This window comes from Xenopus tropicalis, chromosome 7 (assembly GCF_000004195.4).
Source record: "Xenopus tropicalis strain Nigerian chromosome 7, UCB_Xtro_10.0, whole genome shotgun sequence".
Classification (NCBI taxonomy): Eukaryota; Metazoa; Chordata; class Amphibia; order Anura; family Pipidae; genus Xenopus; species Xenopus tropicalis.
The window spans coordinates 118,977,710-118,999,453 of record NC_030683.2 but is presented as its reverse complement, the minus strand read 5'-3'; the positions used below and the strand labels follow the sequence as shown (position 1 = coordinate 118,999,453).

The window sequence follows — 21,744 nt, the reverse complement described above, 5'->3', positions numbered from 1 at the left end:
GATAGTGGACAAAGCATCTTGCATCCATTGGCCAAAAACTTTAGATAATTTATGGAGTTATAGTTAAAGAACACCTGGAGGGCTGCAAGGTCAGTGCATATAATATAAATACATGTTCTTTGTATTCTTACTGCGAGCAAGGAGCCTTCTGTCTCCTGCCCTTACCAGAAATACAGGCTGGGTTTATAGTTCAGTTAGCTGGGGACATCATTTCCTTATAAACCCTACATATCCTGTTTGGGAAGCTGCTGTGTGTGGGCATGTACATAAACATGTACGAAATATAGCTGTAAAGGGACAGTAACACCCTTTATATGTATTAACTTATTGCAGAAGCAACAGGCTTTAGTCTATAGCCTCCCTATTTAGATATGAAGGCTGTGTACCCCCAGTCCCAGTTTCTGGGAAAATTTGGTTTCCAACAAACACAACACACATTACAAAATATAAGAAACAACATTTATTTAATTCTCTTTCTCTTGATATTGCTCTCAGTGAGTCCTCCCTGGGTCACGTAGCCTCGCTGTCCATCTAGAGAAAAACATTGTTACAGTCTTAAACGCTGTGTTTGGTACAAATAAATGTGAATGGGCACAAGATCTGTCTCTGGCCTGAGGCACAAGGAAATCTCTACAGCAAAACACTAATATATGTATGTGTTGTACACAGGTATTTTTTTCTGTCATGCTTAAAGGAGAACTGAAGCTTAACAATGAATTAGGCTAGAAGTGCTTTATATGTTTTGAGTTTGTTTGCTAGCAGTTGCAATAAAAGGAGAATTATTAATGAATTGTATATTCACATGAGAACAGGTGACAGGTGAACCTCAGTTTATGCTTGATGACCCCTATAGCTTTTGAACAGCAGCCCAGAGCACACTGAGCATGTGCAGTGTCACTGACACACAGAAGATGGCCTAACCGATCCAAGATGGTGAGCTCCTATATAAATAACCCCCTTTCTCCTGTAGTGAGTTTTTGTTTAAAATAAAAACTTCATCACTTACCTGAAGCCGGTGGTAGACCCAGTCTAACACTTCAGTGAGATTGGTGTAAACTCCAGGGCGATTGGGTCTGCCGCAGCCTTCTCCCCAGCTCACGATGCCAACCTGCCACCATAAGCCTCCCTCCTGGCACACCAAGGGCCCTCCGCTGTCTCCCTTAACAGAGACAAAGGGATGTGTTTGAGATTTCCTTTTCTACACTGGCCTAATCACTCACTGAGCAGAACCCTTAGTCTAGTGACCCCAAAAAGTGGCTTGTGAGCAACATGTTGCTTCCCACTCCCTTTAATGCTGATCCCTGTGGCCTCAAAGTAGGTGCCCATTTTTACATTTTTCAATTTCTGACTTGGAGACAAGTTCTGGAAGCACAGAGACACAGTTGCACTCCAAGCAGAGCCTCCTGTAGGCTAGCAGTCTACATGGGGCTACCAAATAGCCAATCACAGTCATATTTATGGTATTCCCAAAGAACTATTTTCATTCTTGTGTGGCCAACACTTTTTTGCATATAAAGTAAAAAAGGTTAGGAATCCCTAACTTAGTCTATGAGTACTTTATAGTATTTTATGACCATTTTATTAACCCCAACCATCTTTTAGACCTACTGTATATGTCATCTATACCGTGTACCTGTACATTGCCCATGTGGCCCCACTTAGATCCTTGGACCCATTAGAAACCCCTACATACCCTGTAACTAAACCCTTGTAAAGAAGTTTCAGAAGTGAGTTCGTTTTGGAATGTAAGCGAAAAAAAGATCTTATAGCTAAGTTTCTACTAAGATCGGCTCAGAGGATGTGAAATGGACAACTTGGCATCCATCAGAACGAGCACGTTATTATGTTTGGACATAGACATCATTTTGATTCTCTTTGAATCTATACTTTTTGCAATCAGTCAGTCGCAGTTGCCACAGGTACGTTGCACTGCAACTATAGGGGAAAATGCTGCAATGGCTCTGAGGATGTGAAATGGACAACTTGCCATCCACCAGGACCAGCATGTTATTATCCTTTACTGAGGAGACGCAAATCATAGGTATTTCTGCCATCTACCTGGGCACCTAAAGTAAGGCAACCACCAATAAACCACCTATAAACCTTGCTGCAGTATTTAATATAGACCATGTCCCTAACTGACTCCCAAACACACTGTAACCAGAAGTTAGGCAAATCTTTTAGGGCCTCCTAAGACTTAGGAAAGATCAGCCATTCTGGTAGTTTTTATATTGAAATTAGTCAAGGTCACACATTGCCCTCTACACTTCTGCCTCACTCAAGCAGTTTCAGGGTTTATTGCCCCTATAGTTTGCGCCTGTACCCTCTATATCTATATCTATACCCATAACCCTCAATGACTGTGTGCGCAATAGTTGGTGGCTAACTAATGCTTTTTGAGGCCAAAGGAATAATGGAGCTTTGAATGGTTGGGCCTTCTTTGACCACCCAACCCCCCCAGTGTCTTCTCTTTCCTGGGTAAGACAATGCAAGTCTGAGAATATTCGTAAGCATAACCAATATATTTCATAGAATATGACCTTGCCCTTGTAAGGAAAACTTTCTTGGTTTTGGGGGTGTAAATGAACAATTCCATGGGCACAAGAATTTGACAGGGTCAGCGATATTTAAGACTTTATAGCAAACACATGGGTAGAGGGATTTGACAGGGTCAATGATATATAATATTATAAAAGGTCAGTCCCTGTACAAGCTAATAATAATAAGGGTAATCAATGAAGTAATACATCCACCTTGCACAGAGGCAAATTCCCTAGAAGCCCTTTGGCATAGAGAGCTATGATAAGGCTTAGAAATCAACAGTGAGACTAAAGCACAAACAAATGTCTTAAATGTGTCTGTTGTGGGCTCTACACAGTTACATACATCTACATTATGTCCCATACTACAGTATATTTGCATACAGGGCCGACATCAGGGGGAAGCTGTGAAATTTTTGTATTTTCGTTTTGTATGGGGGCCCGGTCGCGTTGCGAAAGTTACGCAAACTGCATAATTACATATAAAGTTACACTAAAACTTACGCAATTTATGTAACTTCTGCAGAAACTGCCTAGAAACTTACGGAACTTGTGTATCAAGCAAAAGACAATGTAGAGAAACTCCACTGACCCTCAATGAATTAAAAAAGTTAGGTATATTCCACTGCCCGCAATGAACTGACTGAATTGTTCATTTTAACTATTTATATGAACTGCTAATTTTAGAGTAACATCAGCTGTTTTACTGAATTATATCAGCGTATTCTACATGGACTTTCCAGCTGAGGAACCACTGGTTATTGGGCCCCACAGCAACATCATTGGGCCCCTATGCTTACGTAAATTGTGTTACTGTCAAAGAAACGTATGTGACTTACGTATATACTCCCCTGACCCCCCATGTATAAAAGAAAGGAAGTCCCACAAAGTCAGTTTGGCCGTGGACCTTGCCATGAAGGACAGCTCTGGGTTTTCTCCCTTCACTATTTAGTTTTTCAGCTTTATTGCCCATTAATGAGATTCAGATAACCTTCAGGCAAATGTAAAAATTATATCAATGAGGAACGGGAGAAAGTTGCACTGAATAAACATGTTTTTCTGAGTGGATTTACTACCTTTAGAGTGTTCCATTGTAAACCTATTTCATATCTTGTGTTAGACTAAAGGTCCAATAATCGATAATTGCAAGAATTAAGATAATTCTCACTTATCAGCATCTTTATGGCCAATTTACAGCAATTTTTCCAAAGTGAAGCAGCTTTATTAGGGAAGGCTGGTAATTAATGAGATGTTTTGTAGCAGGTTGGGTTGCCAAGATGGCAACTTGTATGTCTAACAGACAAATTAGAATCTAACCCATTATCACCCATTATTTTGCAAGGGAGCCCCCAACTTAGCCCCCTGTGACCTTCGCCACCATAGGGGAAAATTATTCTTATTTCATCTTATTGTTCTAATGTTTGGTGAAAATTCAGAATCTTCTAATAAAGGTGTGTTACATAGACACCGACTTCCTGCTCGGTCAGTCCTGACTAATTGCTGTTGGTTCACATACTAATTGAAACATCAGAGGCCACACAGAGGGGGGTTGAGGGCCGCCAGTTGGACAGCACTGCTCTACATCATACTATAAGTTAACTTAAAGGTGAAGAACCCCTTTAATGATACAGTACTGGCATTATAAACATATAATATACATTTTTGCCATTTCCCTATGGGACCAAACTGTAAATGATATCCTTATAAACAGTGCTTAGTGATGTCATCAGTTATAATCAGAGCTTAGTGATGTAATTTCTGTCACATGACTCACTAAAGCCTGTATGTTAATGATAATGTACCCCCTGTTGTAAAATATGTTGTAATGTTAGACGTCACCTCTGACGTCATGCTGTTTAAAAGCACTCAGCCTTTAGCCTCGTCCCTTTATATGGTCATGGGACTCCTCAGTGACTTATAATATCCCTATATTATACAACAGGGGGTACTTTATTTACTATATAATTTCTTATCAACATACAGTATATTGTATAATGAAATTCATTCTTTAAAAAATACTTCTTCTTGAAGTCAAAACTAGATCCTTATGCTGGAGCTGTGCGAGTGTTACTTGCCCTTGAAATGAATTCAATGCTCTTTGGCAGACATGGGCTGATGGGCAGTATTGTGAGTGACCAATAAACAATAGCTTTACACCACCTGATGTGAGAATGTCTGTGTGGTCAGTTACCCTAGGAGAAATAAAAAGTACTTTGCAAAATGACATAGATACTACAAAGTTGCATTTCAGACAGTGTGAAGCCAATTAAGGCTATGGGATATAAAATATTGTTCCTATCTCCCTATCACAGAAACCTTTATGACTACCCTCCAGCTGCTTTTTATGGCTGGGAGTGCAATTGATTGGAGATATATACATGATGTGACGCTTTTACTTTCTGCATATTTATGTAATACTGGTGATTAAACAGCTATTAGTCTTTAGGCCGCCGCATTTAATGAAGGAGATTAGATACCGCACAGTTAGTTCCATTGAACATAATTGGCTAATGATGAGAAGGCAATCACTTAGATACTAAATATTTTCCTTGTGTGTGTTTTTTTTCAGAGAGGTCAAGCTGAGGATTTAATGAAAACAATACATTAAATGTCCCTGATATAACTTAAAAAAAGATTCATGCAAATGCCAGAGGGGCTGCTGTAAGATGCCACAGACAGTCACTATTTATTGGGCTGGGGGGGGCTGTTTGGGTCTCTGTGTACTGGAAATACCAGGGCTTATTTTGAATTCCAGTCCAGGCCTGCTGCCATCTGATATTCAAAGTAGGTCTTAATCTCTGCATGATAGCCTCCTATAGAAGGCTGGGGCCACAGGTGTGGCTAGGTGGGTTTCCAACAGGGTTGGACTGGGCCCTACCGGGCCCTGGCGGCCCAGACCCGACCCTTGCCAGCGCTCCCCCAGCTGATTATTCCTTCCCTGATGTGTTAAACTTACTGTATGTGCACTCAGGGTAGGACGTCGGACCCTGTGGGGGGTTAGGGAGGCTCAGCGGGGCCCCTTCGGGCGTGAGGTGCTCCTGCGGGGGGTTAGGGGGTGTGGGGGAAATGGCTGGCAGAGGCACCTGCAGGGCCCCTGGGGCGCGGCTCCGGTGGGCCCTGCACCCCCCAGTCCGATCCTGGTTTCCGACATGACTAGCAAGTGTACGAATGCCTGTACTGGCACTAATTCATCTTGCTGCTGTACAGATGCTGCCATTTGGGAGCAGAGCACATTAAAGGGGACATATTGTGTATAAAACAATATTGTGCCAATGAATTGCACTCATGTAAATATAGAGGGAATTTACTTTTAAAAGGTAGTGTTTCAGGCCAATTTATTGAAAATTGCTCCAAAAACCCCACTAGCCCCTCCCATCTGTTTCACTTTCTACTGCCTTCTTTTCCAGGCTGTGCAGGGGGGGCTGACGACACTCAGCACGCTGCACTGTAGGATAGGAACCAATCAGCAGCTAAGCTGACCTAATAGGGAACTGAAGCCTGTCTTTGCTTGTGTGACTGCAGGGCTGTGATTGGCTACTTCTCTCCTACAGTGCTTCTGAAAGGGACCATTAGGACACACCCACCCCTCATTTGAAACACACAGGGACCTGAGAGGGTCTATAGGGAACTCCAATAAAGGGGCCATTTTTTCAGATAGTATCCATTCTTAGACCAAAGTAAAACCAACACCACATATTATTCATAATTGCCTATAAGATTAGAGATTTTTTTTCCTTTATCCTGTCTCTTTTAAGAGACTTGCATGACAAAATAAAGGTATTTATGTCAAATTGCGGTGTAGACAAAGGCAAAGACGTCTAAAGAGAATATACAAGCTTTACAAGCACATGATAACAGAACATTAGACATATCTGAAGGCAGGGCCGGATTTCTCTTCGGTGCGCCCCGAGGCCGCCCCTGTGGGAGTCCCCCATGCGCATGCGCGAACGCGCACCCCAGTGCGCATGCGCGAACGCGCCCCCAGTGCGCATGCGCAAAGCGCCAGCTCCCCATTGCGCATGCGCAAAGCGCCAGCGCATGCGCGAACGCTCTTTTTAACTCCCATACGGAGCAGTGGGGAGAGGTCCCGACTGCTCCGTATGGGAGCAAAATTAAAAAATGTTCTTGCGGCGGGGCGGCATGCCGCCCCTAAACTTCTGCCGCCCTAGGCCCGGGCCTTTGTGGCCTCTCCACAAATCCGGGCCTGTCTGAAGGCCTTTCATCTTTTTAGTGCTGCTGACTGTTGAAAGATTTACAAGCACAGAGTGGGGGGGGCAGATATTTTTTGGCGAGGACCTAGGACTTCAGCTATGGTGTAGATATGTTTTTTGACTGGTTCTAGACCAGCTGTGAATCTGAGTAGGGATTATAATTGAAATTGACGGATGAACTTTGTTACTGTGCACTCATAAAATACCCTGTACCCTGAATTCTGTTTATGTGATCTTCTATTTACCCGTGTAGACTGGCTGATAACAGGACAGACACACAATGACAGCCAATGACAGATGAACACCACTGAACCAGTAATACCCTACATGTAGGATTGTAAGAGCAGGGGCAATACAGAAGCAACAAGTGCTAAAAATGCCGGAGACCTGGCACACACAGCATACCTGGCACGAGTCAGCTCTACCATCTGGGTAACCGGCACAAAGCATTCGAGGGCTAATCTGCCCAGCATAGTTAGATGAGTGGTTACAGATCTGACTGCTGATCAACTGCACTTTTGCTTCCTGTAGAACTGGAGATAACTGCCCTGTGAAATGTATATCAAATGATCACAATGGTATAATTATAATGCCAATTGGGAGATTAAACAGAAGAGTTCTGAAATTAGAATGGGTAATGGAAGACTAGGGGGGAAGCAGAGAGAACACATGTTGACTGACAGTAAGGGCAATGACACACGGTGCTATCTGAAGCCCACGTTTTGTCGTAGCTACAAAACACCAGAAGGTACCTTGCCATAGACAATACTGAGAATTGTTTCGGTTTGAGTGTTTATAGCAGAGACAATGGCCAGTACTCTCAATGGTGGGGTATTCTGGCATTTTGTATCTACAACAAAACGTCGGCTACAAATAGCACCGTGTGTCATTGCCCTAAGGAAAGAGCTGAAATAAATGCAAGAAAAGAAAAACTAAAATTCACAACACTTTAACTTTAAAAGAATTAGGCCAGAAATGTTGCACATTGTGTTCTGAGATTCTCTCATGCCCAAGGCAACCACAGCCCTTTAGTAGGGAAGATCTGTGCCCCCAAGTAGCCCCCCATCTTCTTTCCTGCCCATTCTCTGTGCTGCTGTCACTTACCTGAGCTTAGGGACCCACTCACACTATACTGTATATATAGAATATTAATGTCACACTATACTGTATATATAGAATATTAATGTCACACTATACTGTATATATATAGAGTATAAATGGCACACTATACTGTATATATAGAGTATAAATGGCACACTATACTGTATATATAGAGTATAAATGTCACACTATACTGTATAAATAGAGTATAAATGGCACACTATACTGTATATATAGAGTATAAATGGCACACTATACTGTATAAATAGAGTATAAATGGCACACTATACTGTATAAATAGAGTATAAATGGCACACTATACTGTATATATAGAGTATAAATGGCACAATATACTGTATATATAGAATATATATGTCACACTATACTGTATATAGAGAGTATAAATGGCACAATATAAAGTATATATAGAGCATAAATGGCACAATATACTGTATAAATAGAGTATAAATGGCACACTATACTGTATAAATAGAGTATAAATGGCACACTATACTGTATAAATAGAGTATAAATGGCACACTATACTGTATATATAGAGTATAAATGGCACAATATACTGTATATATAGAATATAAATGGCACACTATACTGTATATATAGAGTATAAATGGCACAATATAAAGTATATATAGAGTATAAATGGCACAATATACTGTATATATAGAGTATAAATGGCACAATATACTGTATATAGAGAGTATAAATGGCACAATATACTATATATTTATAGAGTATAAGTGGCACAATATACTGTATATATAGAATATAAATGGCACAAAATTATTATTATTATTACCTTAGCAACCAGGAAGTGGTTTTAAAGAGAGAATGGAATATGAATAGGGCAGAACCTAAATACAAACATAAGTAATAAAAAGTATCAAAAACAATAAAACTGTAATCTTGCAGAGCAATAGCTCTTTGGCTACAGGGGTTAGTGACCCCCATTTGAAAGCTGGAAAGAGTCAGACGAAGAAGGCAAATAATTCAAAAACTATAAAAAAAAGACCAACTGAAACGTGGCTTAGAACTGGCCATTCTATAACATACTAAAAGTTAACCTAATGGTGATCTACCCCTTTAAAAAGCAGGCCGATCTACACCACAGATTCCAAACTTTGGGACAATAATTAGCAACTCAGTTATTGATCATGTCCTCTTAAATGTGAACTTGGGTCAAACTTATGTAATAAATAATTGTGTGGCACTGTCAGTGACGCAATGCCTTGGAAAGTCATTTATTCTATTGATTACAAGATATGACTGTTTATTGGTACTTTATTAAGCCGAGACGGAATAAGAAAGAACAATTTTCTGTCTGTGCAAACATTTCCAGTGAAAGTGAATTTAGGTCCTGTTTGTTCCATATCTAAAGAGAGAATAGACTTTATCTATGACTAATGTTTATCTTTCATATATTTCACCTTGGACATTAGTATAGTGTGTATAGAGTATAAGTGTCTATTGTACTGGGTGCATTGGTCTGCCCCTCTCTGCTCATCTCTATTGTAAGATATCCATGTGAGATGCAGAAGGATTCCAATTAGGCTGTAAGAGAACTGCACCCTTTAGTTATACTCTTATGCTGCTCCTTTGCTCCAGATACAAACACTATGGCAGCTCCTAATATGCTTAAATATAAGTATGCTAGTAAGGACATTTCTATGCATAAATTTAACAGTGTAGGGCTCATTTGCCAATGTGCTAGAGCAAAAGTTAGTCTTTATTTTTTAATATTTGCGGGTTTATAAATGATTTAGCTTTATTCAGCAGCTCTCCAGCTTGGGATTTCAGCAGCTACCTGGTTGCTAGGGTCCAATTTAACCTAACAACCAGGCAGTTGTTTAAAAGAGAGACAGAGATATGTATAGAGAAAGATAAGTAATAAAAAGTAACAATAATAAAATGCACAAAGCAATTGTGCTGCTGGGGTCAGCGACCCCCATTTGAAAGCTGGAAAGAGGATGAAGAGGAAGGCAAATAGAATAAAAAATGAAGACCAATTAAAAAGTTGCTAAGAATAGACTTTCTATAACATACTAAAAGTGTAAGCCACCATTTAAGGCTTATTTATTTGTATCAAGTATTCCAAGTTTCCCTGGCACAAAGAGTTCTGTCTGTGCATTTGGTATTAATACAGTATTAATATACTGAATTGATGGGGATGTAATAAAGATAGCTCATTCTGTGTGTCAGGGAATTGTTGCCCAGTGGCTGATATATATATATTAAGGAACCACACCCTTTCTCACCTCCCTCGCTCACATGGCCCCAGCCGATGATCCAACAGTTGGCCGTCACCTGGAACTGCTGGTAGGCTCTGGGCAGACACACAGGCCGCGTAGTGTCTGTAAGAGAAAAAGAGAAGTCTGAATGGTAGAAGCCAGAAGAGGCAGAAGGAGGGGGGTATTTGGCAGCTGTAAAGCCACAAGTTGAGCAGTTCTTTTATAAAGCCTTACAGACATCGTCTTTCTCTGCTACCTGCTATCCTTCCTCCCTAATACTGATAGATACCCAATAAAGGCCAAGGGGCACTAATGTTTCTTAGCTCGACACACACACAGACTGAGACCCCCACACCTTACCCGAGAAGCTCATAGGCACAGTGGTTTTGAGAAGGGCCACGTCGTAGTCATTGGTTTCCAAGCTGTACAGCCCATTGTAATAGATATTACGGACAGAATATGCAATCCCAGTGCTTAGGGAAATGGACCCAGCGTGGATTTTCCATCTACTGACAGTCAGGAAGCCGTTACTGAAAACAGAGTCAAAACCAATTAAATTAAACTAAGGGGTCCTCACCACAAAACACTGTAACACAGTGAAAATAGCAGACCCTCGCCACTGAAACTAATTTTGCCCCCAAACCAAAGGGCTAATATACTAAAAATGTCCAAGATTTTTTAAACTTTACTCTCTATCCCTTCACATTATTTTCTTAGTCATTACCATGACCTCCTCATTGAAGGCTACTCACAGCACAAAGCAGTGAGCGGCACTCATCACCCACTGGGAAGATATGATGGATCCGCCACACATGTGCCGTCCATCCCACCGAAGGCTGACCTGCCACGGCCATTTTCCCAAAGAAGAATCTGTCCCCCCTACAATCCGAGGAATATCCACAGATGCCTGTCCACAGTCTAAAACAAAAAGCACAAAGGCAAGGTCAGTATCCAAAACTGGGGAATTTAGTGAGCAGACCCAGAATATTCCAGCCCTATGAGATTTCAGGGAACTGCATACAGAAATAGAAGGTGCCTATATTGGGCTATGTGAGATCCCAGTCATTACCCCCTTTCCTGATCATAAAGGGAACATGGAATAGCAGCAGAACCTGTTCCACACTGAAAGTACTGAGTGAGGACAGCAAACAGAGCTGCAAGAGGATAATTAGATGGCTGAGTGGGTAGTTCCAAGCAAAAAGGTACAGGATGAACACCGAATATAGAGGAGACAAATAAACAACAAAAGCCAAGACCAATACTAATTATTATGAAGCACATAGAACCACACAGCGAAGGGCAGCACTCTCAGCCCCTAATTAGAAGCCAATAAACCCACAAGGAAGCACACTTCAGTCAGCCCCCTTACCTGTGCACTGCAGTGAAACCCCTTCTTGAGTGGGGCAAATATCTCTGTAAAGAGACATTAGGAGAACATATCACTTTTGCCCCCATGTGACCACCCCAGGTTTAGTTCATTCACATTACAGGACTAAAGTAGAAAAATAAAATACAGCAGCACATACTAGATACAGTAGCATTGCTGAAAGAAGAAGAGGGGAATGATGCTGGAATATTTAGCATTAAAAAAGACAAAGGCTCACAACATTACCCAGCCCCTAACCCCAATAGAGATACATAGTAGACAAACTTCCAGGTGATTTGGCAAAATCCCTCCCTCAACTAAAACAAAGTACTGTTGTTCTGAGGAAAGGAGGGTTGAGATTTGTACATTGCAGCTCCTGGCTAGGATCATTTTCTCCTGAGATTTTGAGGTGCACCCTGGCTGCAACAGGCCATGCCTCCTCAACACCTTCCTAGAGTCTACTTTAGCTCCTGTAGGCATTCTCTTTCCAACAGCTGACTGCATCTCCTGCTGCAAGGAGGATGGGTACTGCTGCAGGGATATTCAAAGGTACTGTGTCTCAAGCTGGCCATACATGTAAAGGTCCGCTCCTGTGGTAAGATTGCCAAACAAGTGGATCTTTCACTAATTTTTTACCAATATCAGGCTGATCTGGTAATCTGCCCTATGCAACTATGCACGGCGGTGGAACGAGGACTGCATCAACATGCAGGTGCGGTCCTTGATGAGGCGGTCAATTCAAACCTGGCCAAACATTATCTGTCCAATTTGCGGCTAGATATCGGTCAGCAGACCTGTTGACTGGCACCTTATATGGGCCAATAACTCGTACAAGGACCAAGTTGGCAGCTCTTATTGGCCGGTGTATGGCCACCTTTGTTCTGTAGGTTGCCTAAAGGGGAACTCTCTACATTTTAGATTTACAGGGGGTCTGCCCTTTTTAGTATAAAAAGGGCCTTGCATTTATATTCATTTTGTGTTAAAAAAATCACTGTAGTAATGTACTTTATATGGTCATTTACAAAGAGAGCAAAGTGTAAAAAAAGGGCATGTTTTCTTGCATGTTTGCACTATGCACAATAGGTTTTTGCATTCCAGAATGGAGTGAAAGTCCTGTTCTCCCACCATGAATACATCACTACTGGTGGGCTGCGGAGAGCACATAGCTTGTGTATCATTCATACATCATTCAAACTACCAGCACTATGCTCCGCAGTGCACAGCATGGATAAAAGTGCTTATGGGTGCAAATTTATGGCCCTGAGTACACTAGCACTTGTGCAAGGGCCCAGGGCCTTTGCAAATGACCCCTTTTATCTGCTGTTAAATATTTCTACTACTAATATTACTGCAGGTAATAGTGTATATTAATATACAGTATGTATTTAGCACTGAGCATTGTTTCAGCTCAGCAAAGTAACCATGCAGTGTATTTATAGTGGAATATTAGGTTAAACTATGTATTGGTGGCAGAAAAACACAAAAAATTCCGGCATGTAAATAAGCACACAAGCCAACTAGGAATAGCAGGTACTTATTTAATGTAAAACAAGAGCCTAGAGTGCACAGGAAATAAATCGGATGACAGTGCTATGGGGAGTAGTGCCATCATGTGGGCAATGCTAGTAATGATACACACCCTTATGGACTTACACAGGGCTCATAAAAGTTTCAAGATTATTTGGTGTCCCGTCGGTTTTATTCACAATGGCAAAAGCCTCCAGAACGATGGGACTCATGGCACTGAGTAGCACTGGAGAAGACATTGTGTGACTGTGAGAGAGAAGGATAAATGTCAGCAAGGTACAGACACTCAGACATCACACTGTAAGGAGCAATGGTATAAATGATGAGCCTCAGGGATACAAGCAGTAGTGGGTTTCAGAGAGCAGGGAACACCTAATACTTTTGTATTCCCTAAAATTCAGATCAGAGGTAAGGCCTTATATGTCCCCATATTCCTTGTTGGCAACTATGGAAGTCGTAGAGCAGGGAGCACAGAATTACAGAGAGGGTCCTATTTACTAACACAGGTACTAAATTACACACAAGCAGTTGCCAACAGCAATGAATTAATAAGCAATTTGTCTACAATACAGTAGAAAGTGAAAGCACAGATATGGCTGCACAGGGGAATGTATCCCAAGGCAGCCCAAAGAAACACTGAATAGAGCTATTTTTGCCATGCAAAAGGCAGACATTTATGGAAAAGCATGGTAGGAGTAGTACACTAGTACCTGTTGAAGCCCAACTCTCTGCATACTGTCCAGCCATGGGATGGCTTCCAGCCCTGGTGACACACCGTGTAATACCTGCCAGCTCTGGCACCGTATAGCTGCAGCACTGAGCGACTGGTCAGCAGCAACACAGGGTTCTTATAATCTGTACATACAATAGGGAAACAAACCATAGGGGGGAGTTACTGGGGTAAACACATGAAAGTACCATTCATACAGTATGTATACACATTTATGCAAGCAGATATGCAGCAAATTTAAACATCCCTTATTACAATGCTATGATATATGCATTAAAACAGCCTTCTGTTGCTGAGTTGCACTTTCTCACCAATTGCCAGGGTTCCGTTACTTGGCTGCCTACCAGGAGGGCAGAGGTTGGCACCTTGTGCAAGGGAGCAGTTTAAAGAGGAGGAACATATCTCCACATAATCAGGGCAGGCTTTCTGGATCACAGGGTGATAGAAATATTGCACTAGGGGAAAAGAGCACCACATTACATATTAGAAATTAAAGATTTTGGATATCAGGCTGTGGGTGAATATGGGATGGTGGAATGATGGAATTCAGAAATAATTGGCAATTCAAACATTGAAGGAAAACCCAAAATATTGGGTACAATAGGTACAACTGCAGTTAAAATGGGAGCAGGGTGTATAGGTTAGTGGAGAGAAAGAGGGGCAGAGTGTATTGTCAGTAGTGCTGAATGTGGGGCAAGAGTACGGTAGGGGACAAGGTGGAATGGAGGGTACATAGGGGTATTAGGTATTATGCAGGTACGTACAGTAGGTAGGAATAGGACAAAATTGTTTGATCCTGTTACTCACATATGAGACAGATGGACAGAGACACAGCTCCTACTGACAAAAGGATTGAGATAAAGAAGAGGATCCTGGAGAGATTCCGCAGGGAACACAGCGCTGCTCTGGTCTCTGTCTCACAAACTGTCTGAACACTGGGAACATCTATATAGGAAGTACAGATATCAGTTACATTCAGGCATTAATAACAGGTTAGTTTACAGGTGCCCTTAGATACACACGTATACTGTATGTCATTACTGGAGCCCCACAGAACACTGCATAGCTCTGTTCAGTAAATTCCAGGCCTCCCCAGCATGGTTTAATTGTATAGATCCATAAGTGCCATGTCAATTTCACGTGGCATACTGATGGCATACAGATTTGTCTCTTTTTACACTCACTTTGTTTCCGTGCATCAGTCACTGTAGAAATAATACCAGCGGCTCCATCTGCTGGCTGTGCCTCTGGCAGAGAGATTACCGTATCCCCAGGTACCCCCACTCCCTGCTCACATGCCGCCTCTGAAAGTGTCACATCCTAAAATCAAAACATCAGTCACATTCCTGAATACAACAGCGCCACTGTGCTGCCGGGCAGCTCCTTTACACCACAACTAGTTTATCCTCTTTTCTATGCTTAAAAACTGCTCCATTTGATTGCCCCACTCACACTTACCTGCTCGTTGATGGTTTCTGGGAAAATATCAAATAAAGAGACTCTCCTTGACCCCTGCAAAAGATACAAATACATCAGTTATTAGCCGCCGTAACTCTTTTCAAGAACTAGTGGTGCCCAAATAAGTTTTTATTAACTGTTAATATAATGAATGTTATAATAACTGAGCGATAATAACTAAGCCTCACATTCCCTTCCCTGAGCAGAGCAACATCAGAACCCTTCTCTGTTTTCCTTCTGAAGGGATATCTCTCTGTACAGTTGCAGGAACTGACCTGCAGGTGGCGCAGTTCTTACATAACACAAAAAAAAATCAGTTTTTTCAAAAGTTTATCTCATTGATACCCAACCAGTGGTTCATGAGCAACACGTTGCTCACCAACTCCTTGGATGTGGCCTCAAAGCAGGTGCTTATTTTTGAATTCATGGTTTGGAGGCAATTTTTGGTTGGATAAAACCCAGTGTACTTGCCAAACAGAGCTTTCTATAGGCTGGCAGTCCACGTAGGTGCTACCAAATAGCCAATTATAGCTCTTATTGGCACCTCCAGAACCTTTTTTCATGCTTGTGTTGCTCTCCAAATCCTTTTCACATTTGAATGTGGCTCACAAGTATAAAAGGTTGGGGATCCCTGGTTTATCCTTTAATAAACTTGTACCTTAAATGGTCGATGTTCTTTGAAAAATTACTTGATGTAGACATTTATGTTAATGCTCAAGCTGCAGTTGGTTTACTTATGTTGTAATATGTTTTATAGATACAGGGGTACAGATTCTGCCACCCCTCTATAACAAAGACATAGGATAACAGTAAACGTTTGGAGAAGACTATATTAATGCAGGGAACAAATGCTCTGACATTCTTACTTATTGTAAGCTTGTGCACTAAGCTTGACAAAATAAATTTGTTTCCTATCTTAGGTAGAGAAATGATTAACAGATGCGAAGCTATAAAAGGTAAATATGAAGATATTCCCTGGGATAATTGTGTCATTGCTCTCTTTATTTCCATGTTGTAAGATGATATTTTAATATTATTAAGCAGCTATTAATGAACAATGAGCAGGGTGTATAAGACAAAACTTAAGTACAAATACAGACTGATAAGTTGCCAATAGAACCACCTAGGTGTTATCCCACAAGTACCTTTCTCATGATGAAGGGGCCATTCTGTTGAACCTCTCTCCCTTTCTGTTCCTATGCACGGCCAAAATGGCTGGAGTGATGTGTTCCACTGTTTGCTGTCAGTTTCTCATCCCGGGGTGGACTTTTTGGTACCCAGCACTAAGGAGCTGCATTGCACTGTTCTTCTGTGTCACTTTGGAATATGTGAGGAACACAAATAGGCCAGTTCCTCGCTGTCTCTTACTGGCAGCATTCACCCAGCACTGGGCTTGTCCCCTCCTATGTATCCTAGGTGCATCCATGAGAGGCGCAGCATATGAGCGATATCAGGTGTCCTGCAAGAGGTATATGGTTACAAGCAGATTCATTGATGTACAGCTGCCTTGGTGGCACAAAGGAGGGTGGGGGGTTAATGGAAAGAACCTGCTTTTGTAATCAGCGGACCTAGCCATGCAAGCAGAGCAAATGCCTCCAACAGGAGGAGGTGATGATTTGATAAGATCCAATCAGCTACGATTCCTAGAACAGTTTAAATAAAATGATTTGGTATGAATGAACCACAACGTGACTTCACTGGTTTCACTGATTCACTGGCCAAGGGCTCTGGCACGCCGGGGAGATTAGTTGCCCATGATAAATCTTCACAATCGCAGGCAATTGATCTCCCTAAAATGTTTTCCCACCAGCAAGAATGTGAATCGCATAAAGGTCCCTTTCGGTTTTCCGAAGTAGCCCAAAGTCGCATTACAAGGAAAGATTAGGGGAGGGGAGATTAGTTGTCCATGGTAGTGACGATTTACCACTCCCCATGGGACATAACCCTAAGGCTGATGTCCTGCGTAGCTGTTAAGTCGCCCGCGATAGAACTCTGCTATCATGGGTGACCAACCGCTCCGAAAAGGCTTTCCACCAGCAACAATAGGAGTCACTGGTGGAAAGCCCTTTACATTGCTTCGGTAATCAGAAGTCATGAGAAATTTCCTCCTGCAGGCAACTTCGGAAAAAAGTAGCGATACGAGGGGCTTTCCAACAGCGACTCCTATTGTTGCCGATGGAAATCATTTTCGGAGCAGTTTGTCGCCTACAATAGCAGAGATCCTCCTGCAGGCAACTTTGCGTGGCTTCAGAAAACCCAAGCGATGCGTAGGCCTTTCCACCAGTGATTGGTATTGTTGCCTATGGAGGGCGACTTAATCTCTTCATGGGACATCAGCCTAACGGTGGCCAAATTGCACTTATTTTATTGGTCTGGGTACTTGATGGAGTAGTGAACAGAAGCAACTTTTGAGTTTGTTGAAGGCCAGCCTCTTTTGGCTTCTGTACACAATGGGGAAAACTTGCTCAGAAAATATTTTATACCAAGTGAAATAAATTCAAGTACAGGTATGAGATCCAGAATGCTCAGGATCTGTGGTCTTTATTTTCTATAATTCGATTGTCTGCATGTTTTGGGAATGTGGAAATGCAAAATTAAGACCAACACTCAACTATTAAAGCAAATAATGCATATTAATAATCACACACACAGACATATTTCACCATATGTTTATATATAAACTCCCAGTTACGTGATATGCTGGCCTGTAACAATGGGCTTTGTATCCTGACACTGCTACTCAAATAACATTCACTTATTCATAAGTATGAGGTTATTTTCTTCTTTAAACTGCCTCTCTATTACACACCCATTGCAAATGTGTAAAAATACAGAGGTAACCCCCTCACCACTGGAGAAGACAACGCTATAAAAACTTACCATTGCCGTCAGAGAGGCCATTAGACTATAAGCTAGGGGTCCCCAACCTTTTTAACCCGAAAAGCCACGTTCAAATGTAAAAAGAGTTGGGGAGCAACACGAGTGAAAAAAAGTTCCTGGGGTGCCAATAAGGGCTGTGATTGGCTATTTGGTAGGCCCTATACGGACTGGCAGCCTTCTTTGTCAGTACACATAGGGGCACATTTATCAAAGTACAGTTGAGTCCGAATAGAAAAAATTTGTATTGGTTTGTGCTGTCCATATTTTCTGCGACTTTTATGTACTCTGCGTGAGTTTTTCGTACATTTGCACGACTTTTTTGTACTTTGTGACAAAATTTGTGCAACAAAATCATTGTCGCACCGAGTACGAAAGTTTCGGATTCATTCAAGCTTTGTTATCATGACTTTCCTTATTGTTACTTTATACTACTTATCTTTCTACTTAGACCCTTTCCTATTCATATTCCTGTCTCTAATTCAACCTACTGCCTGGTTGCTGAGATAAAAAAGACCCTAGTAACCAGATGGCTCCTAAAATTCCAAACAGGAGAGCTGAGGAACAAAAAGAAAAAGCACAAAAAATAAAAAATTACAACCAATTGCAATTTGTCTCAGAATATCAATGTCTATGTCATAGTTAAAGTTAATTTAAAGGTGAACATCCCCTTTAATCTGTGGCTGAACAACAACTCTCAGCACTGCTCTGCAGACATGCAATTAGGGAGATAATGACATATATTTGACTTTATTTCAGGTTACCGTTTAGGAAGGAATTAGGCATTAAAAATTCATGACTTCAGTTTAGTTGACATCTTGTCTTTAGCTGGAGGCATACTTCAATACATTTCCTAGACAAAAAGATGGAGGTAATCGGGGATGGACTGGGGGGTGCAGGGCCCATCAGGGCCCCGACCAGGGGCCCTGCAGGCCGCGTCCCCTAACCCCCCCCCGCAGGGTCCTCCCTGAGCGCAAGTAAATTTAATGCATCAGGGGAGGAACGGTTGGGCAGAGGGAGTGCTGGCAAGGGTCAGGTTGGGTCTGGCTGCGGCCCACCAGGATTTTTCCCGCTGTCCCGGCGGCCCAGTCTGACCCTGGAGATAATATACAACCATTTGTAGCTTAGCAGAGACAATTTTGGCCACACCCACTTTGTAGACACACCATGAAAATACCACATCCCCTTACCAAAACAACCCTGGCCTTTTACAACAAATATGCTGGCTCTGTGTAGCTCTGGATACTCAAGTTAACACACACTAATCCCATGCAATGTAGCGCTGGTGGGGCCAGACATAGAGGGGAGGAGAGGTTGGTACTAATCATCATAAAGGGCACCATACCACAAGGCGCTCAAACTCATTTTTCAGATTACAAGGCAAAGTTAAAAGCTCTTATGTTTGCCAAATTCAGGGACACATTTAGAAAATGTAGCCAGCAGAGCTGAACTGATTGCAGTTTCATTAAAGTGAAATCAGTGCTGCCCTGTAACATGCATTTATTAGACATGTCCCTGAATTTTCAAGTGATCTAGTCACCCTGCACTAAAACTAGATCAGCACTGACCGTAATTAGGGATGTACCGTATCCACTATTGGATGGATTTGGGCCTAACCGAATCCGAATATATATCAATGGGCTATGGAGGGGTCAAAGAGAACCATGCCTTGAAAAGTTTTTAACTTCCAAATCCCAACAAAAGGGCCCTTACAGATGGGCTTAGGGTTGCGGCTTTTCTGGAAAAAAAATACCAGCCTTTGAGTATTATCAATTTATTTTCTTTTATAACAGTGAGAGCAAACACCTTTTTTTAAGTGACATCCCTCATTCCTGTGCAGTTGTTTCTTCATGTGTTCCAAGGGAATGTAATGTATCTGATACTTTTCCATTTTCCCTGTGCCCACAGCATAGGGTTGCCACCTCTGCTGCCCAGGAACTGTGGGCAGGGATGCTGGGCTTGACATCACTGGGCAGGGCAGTAACGTAATGGGGCTGGCCTAGGACATGGAGGTCGGCAGATCTCCTAAGACCAGGCTGTCCGGGTCAAAACCGGACAGGTGGCAACCCTACCACAGCACCAAAATGAACCTCCGAATGGAGTTAACAAAGCCCAATCTTTTCCTGTGTCTCTGTGCAGGTATGGGACCTATTATCCAGAATGTTCTGGACCTAGGGTTTTCCAGATAAGGATCTTTCCATAATTTGGATCTCCATAACTTAAGTCTGCTAAATATCATTCAAAAATTGAATAAACCCAATAGGGCTGTTCTGCCCCCAAAAAGGGGTAATTATATCTTAGTTGGGATCAAGTACAGGTACTGTTTTATTATTACAGAGAAAAGGGAATCATTTAACCATTAAATAAACCCAATAGGGCTGTTCTGCCCCAATAAGGGGTAATTATATCTTAGTTGGGATCAAGTACAGGTACTTTTTTATTATTACAGAGAAAAGGGAATCATTTAACCATGAAATAAACCCAATAGGGCTGTTCTGCCCCCAATAAGGGGTAATTATATCTTAGTTGGGATCAAGTACAGGTACTTTTTTATTATTACAGAGAAAAGGGAATCATTTAACCATGAAATAAACCCAATAAGGCTGTTCTGCCCCCAATAAGGGGTAATTATATCTTAGTTGGGATCAAGTACAGGTACTGTTTTATTATTACAGAGAAAAGGGAATAATTTAACCATTAAATAAACCCAATAGGGCTGTTCTGCCCCCAATAAGGGGTAATTATATCTTAGTTGGGATCAAGTACAGGTACTGTTTTATTATTACAGAGAAAAGGGAATCATTTAACCATTACATAAACCCAATAGGGCTGTTCTGCCCCCAATAAGGGGTAATTATATCTTAGTTGGGATCAAGTACAGGTACTGTTTTATTATTACAGAGAAAAAAGAATCATTTAACCATGAAATAAACCCAATAGGGCTGTTCTGCCTCCAATAAGGGGTAATTATATCTTAGTTGGGATCAAGTACAGGTACTGTTTTATTATTACAGAGAAAAGGGAATCATTTAACCATGAAATAAACCCAATAGGGCTGTTCTGCCCCCAATAAGGGGTAATTATATCTTAGTTGGTATCAAGTACAGGTACTGTTTTATTATTACAGAGAAAAGGGAATCATTTAACCATGAAATAAACCCAATAGGGCTGTTCTGCCCCCAATAAGGGGTAATTATATCTTAGTTGGGATTTTAAAATTTAGAATTCTATGGGAGACACTTTCTGTAATTCGGAAATTTCTGGATAACGTGTTTCCGGATAAGGGATCCCATACCAGTACTAGGGTTGCCATATTTTTTGAGGAAAAAAAGGCCTTTCCTATATTTACATATTTTTTTCCTATTAAAAACATTGGCAATGGGCAACCCTACCCTATACTCACATCAACGCACTGAACTGCCCAATAGCGCATTAAAAAAATGCTTCTGTCTAAAAGTTGATTGTGCTCAACAGTTTCAAAACAAATAGCAAGTATCTAAAAAGAACCATCACACGTTCTTAAGGAATCTCATCCAGTATCTACCCTATGGATACTGAGCTATGAGGCCGCTGGGGGGGCGGGGTCCTGCCCTTAAGTTGTTTCTGAACTACAAACAACATATGGCCAATACTAAAGATCTTCAATAGCTAATTCCGCAACGCAAAAAACACAGTAGTTTGCACGGCC

General features: G+C 41.6%; 1 protein-coding gene across 1 annotated transcript; it reads right to left on the bottom strand.

Moving 5' to 3' along the window:
* Nucleotides 1-445: 445 nt before the first annotated feature.
* On the bottom strand, nucleotides 446-16,643 carry LOC100491119 (transmembrane protease serine 5). Its single transcript, XM_004916389.4, has 14 exons — nucleotides 16,325-16,643; nucleotides 15,180-15,233; nucleotides 14,906-15,041; nucleotides 14,529-14,666; nucleotides 14,033-14,176; nucleotides 13,702-13,846; nucleotides 13,118-13,237; nucleotides 11,468-11,511; nucleotides 10,851-11,016; nucleotides 10,459-10,628; nucleotides 10,126-10,221; nucleotides 7,157-7,299; nucleotides 1,007-1,159; nucleotides 446-531 (listed from the first exon to the last, which is right to left on the bottom strand). The coding sequence occupies exons 1-14, from the start codon at nucleotides 16,331-16,333 to the stop codon at nucleotides 511-513; spliced, it is 1,539 nt and encodes a 512-aa protein (XP_004916446.1). The 5' UTR covers nucleotides 16,334-16,643; the 3' UTR covers nucleotides 446-510.
* Nucleotides 16,644-21,744: the final 5,101 nt, after the last annotated feature.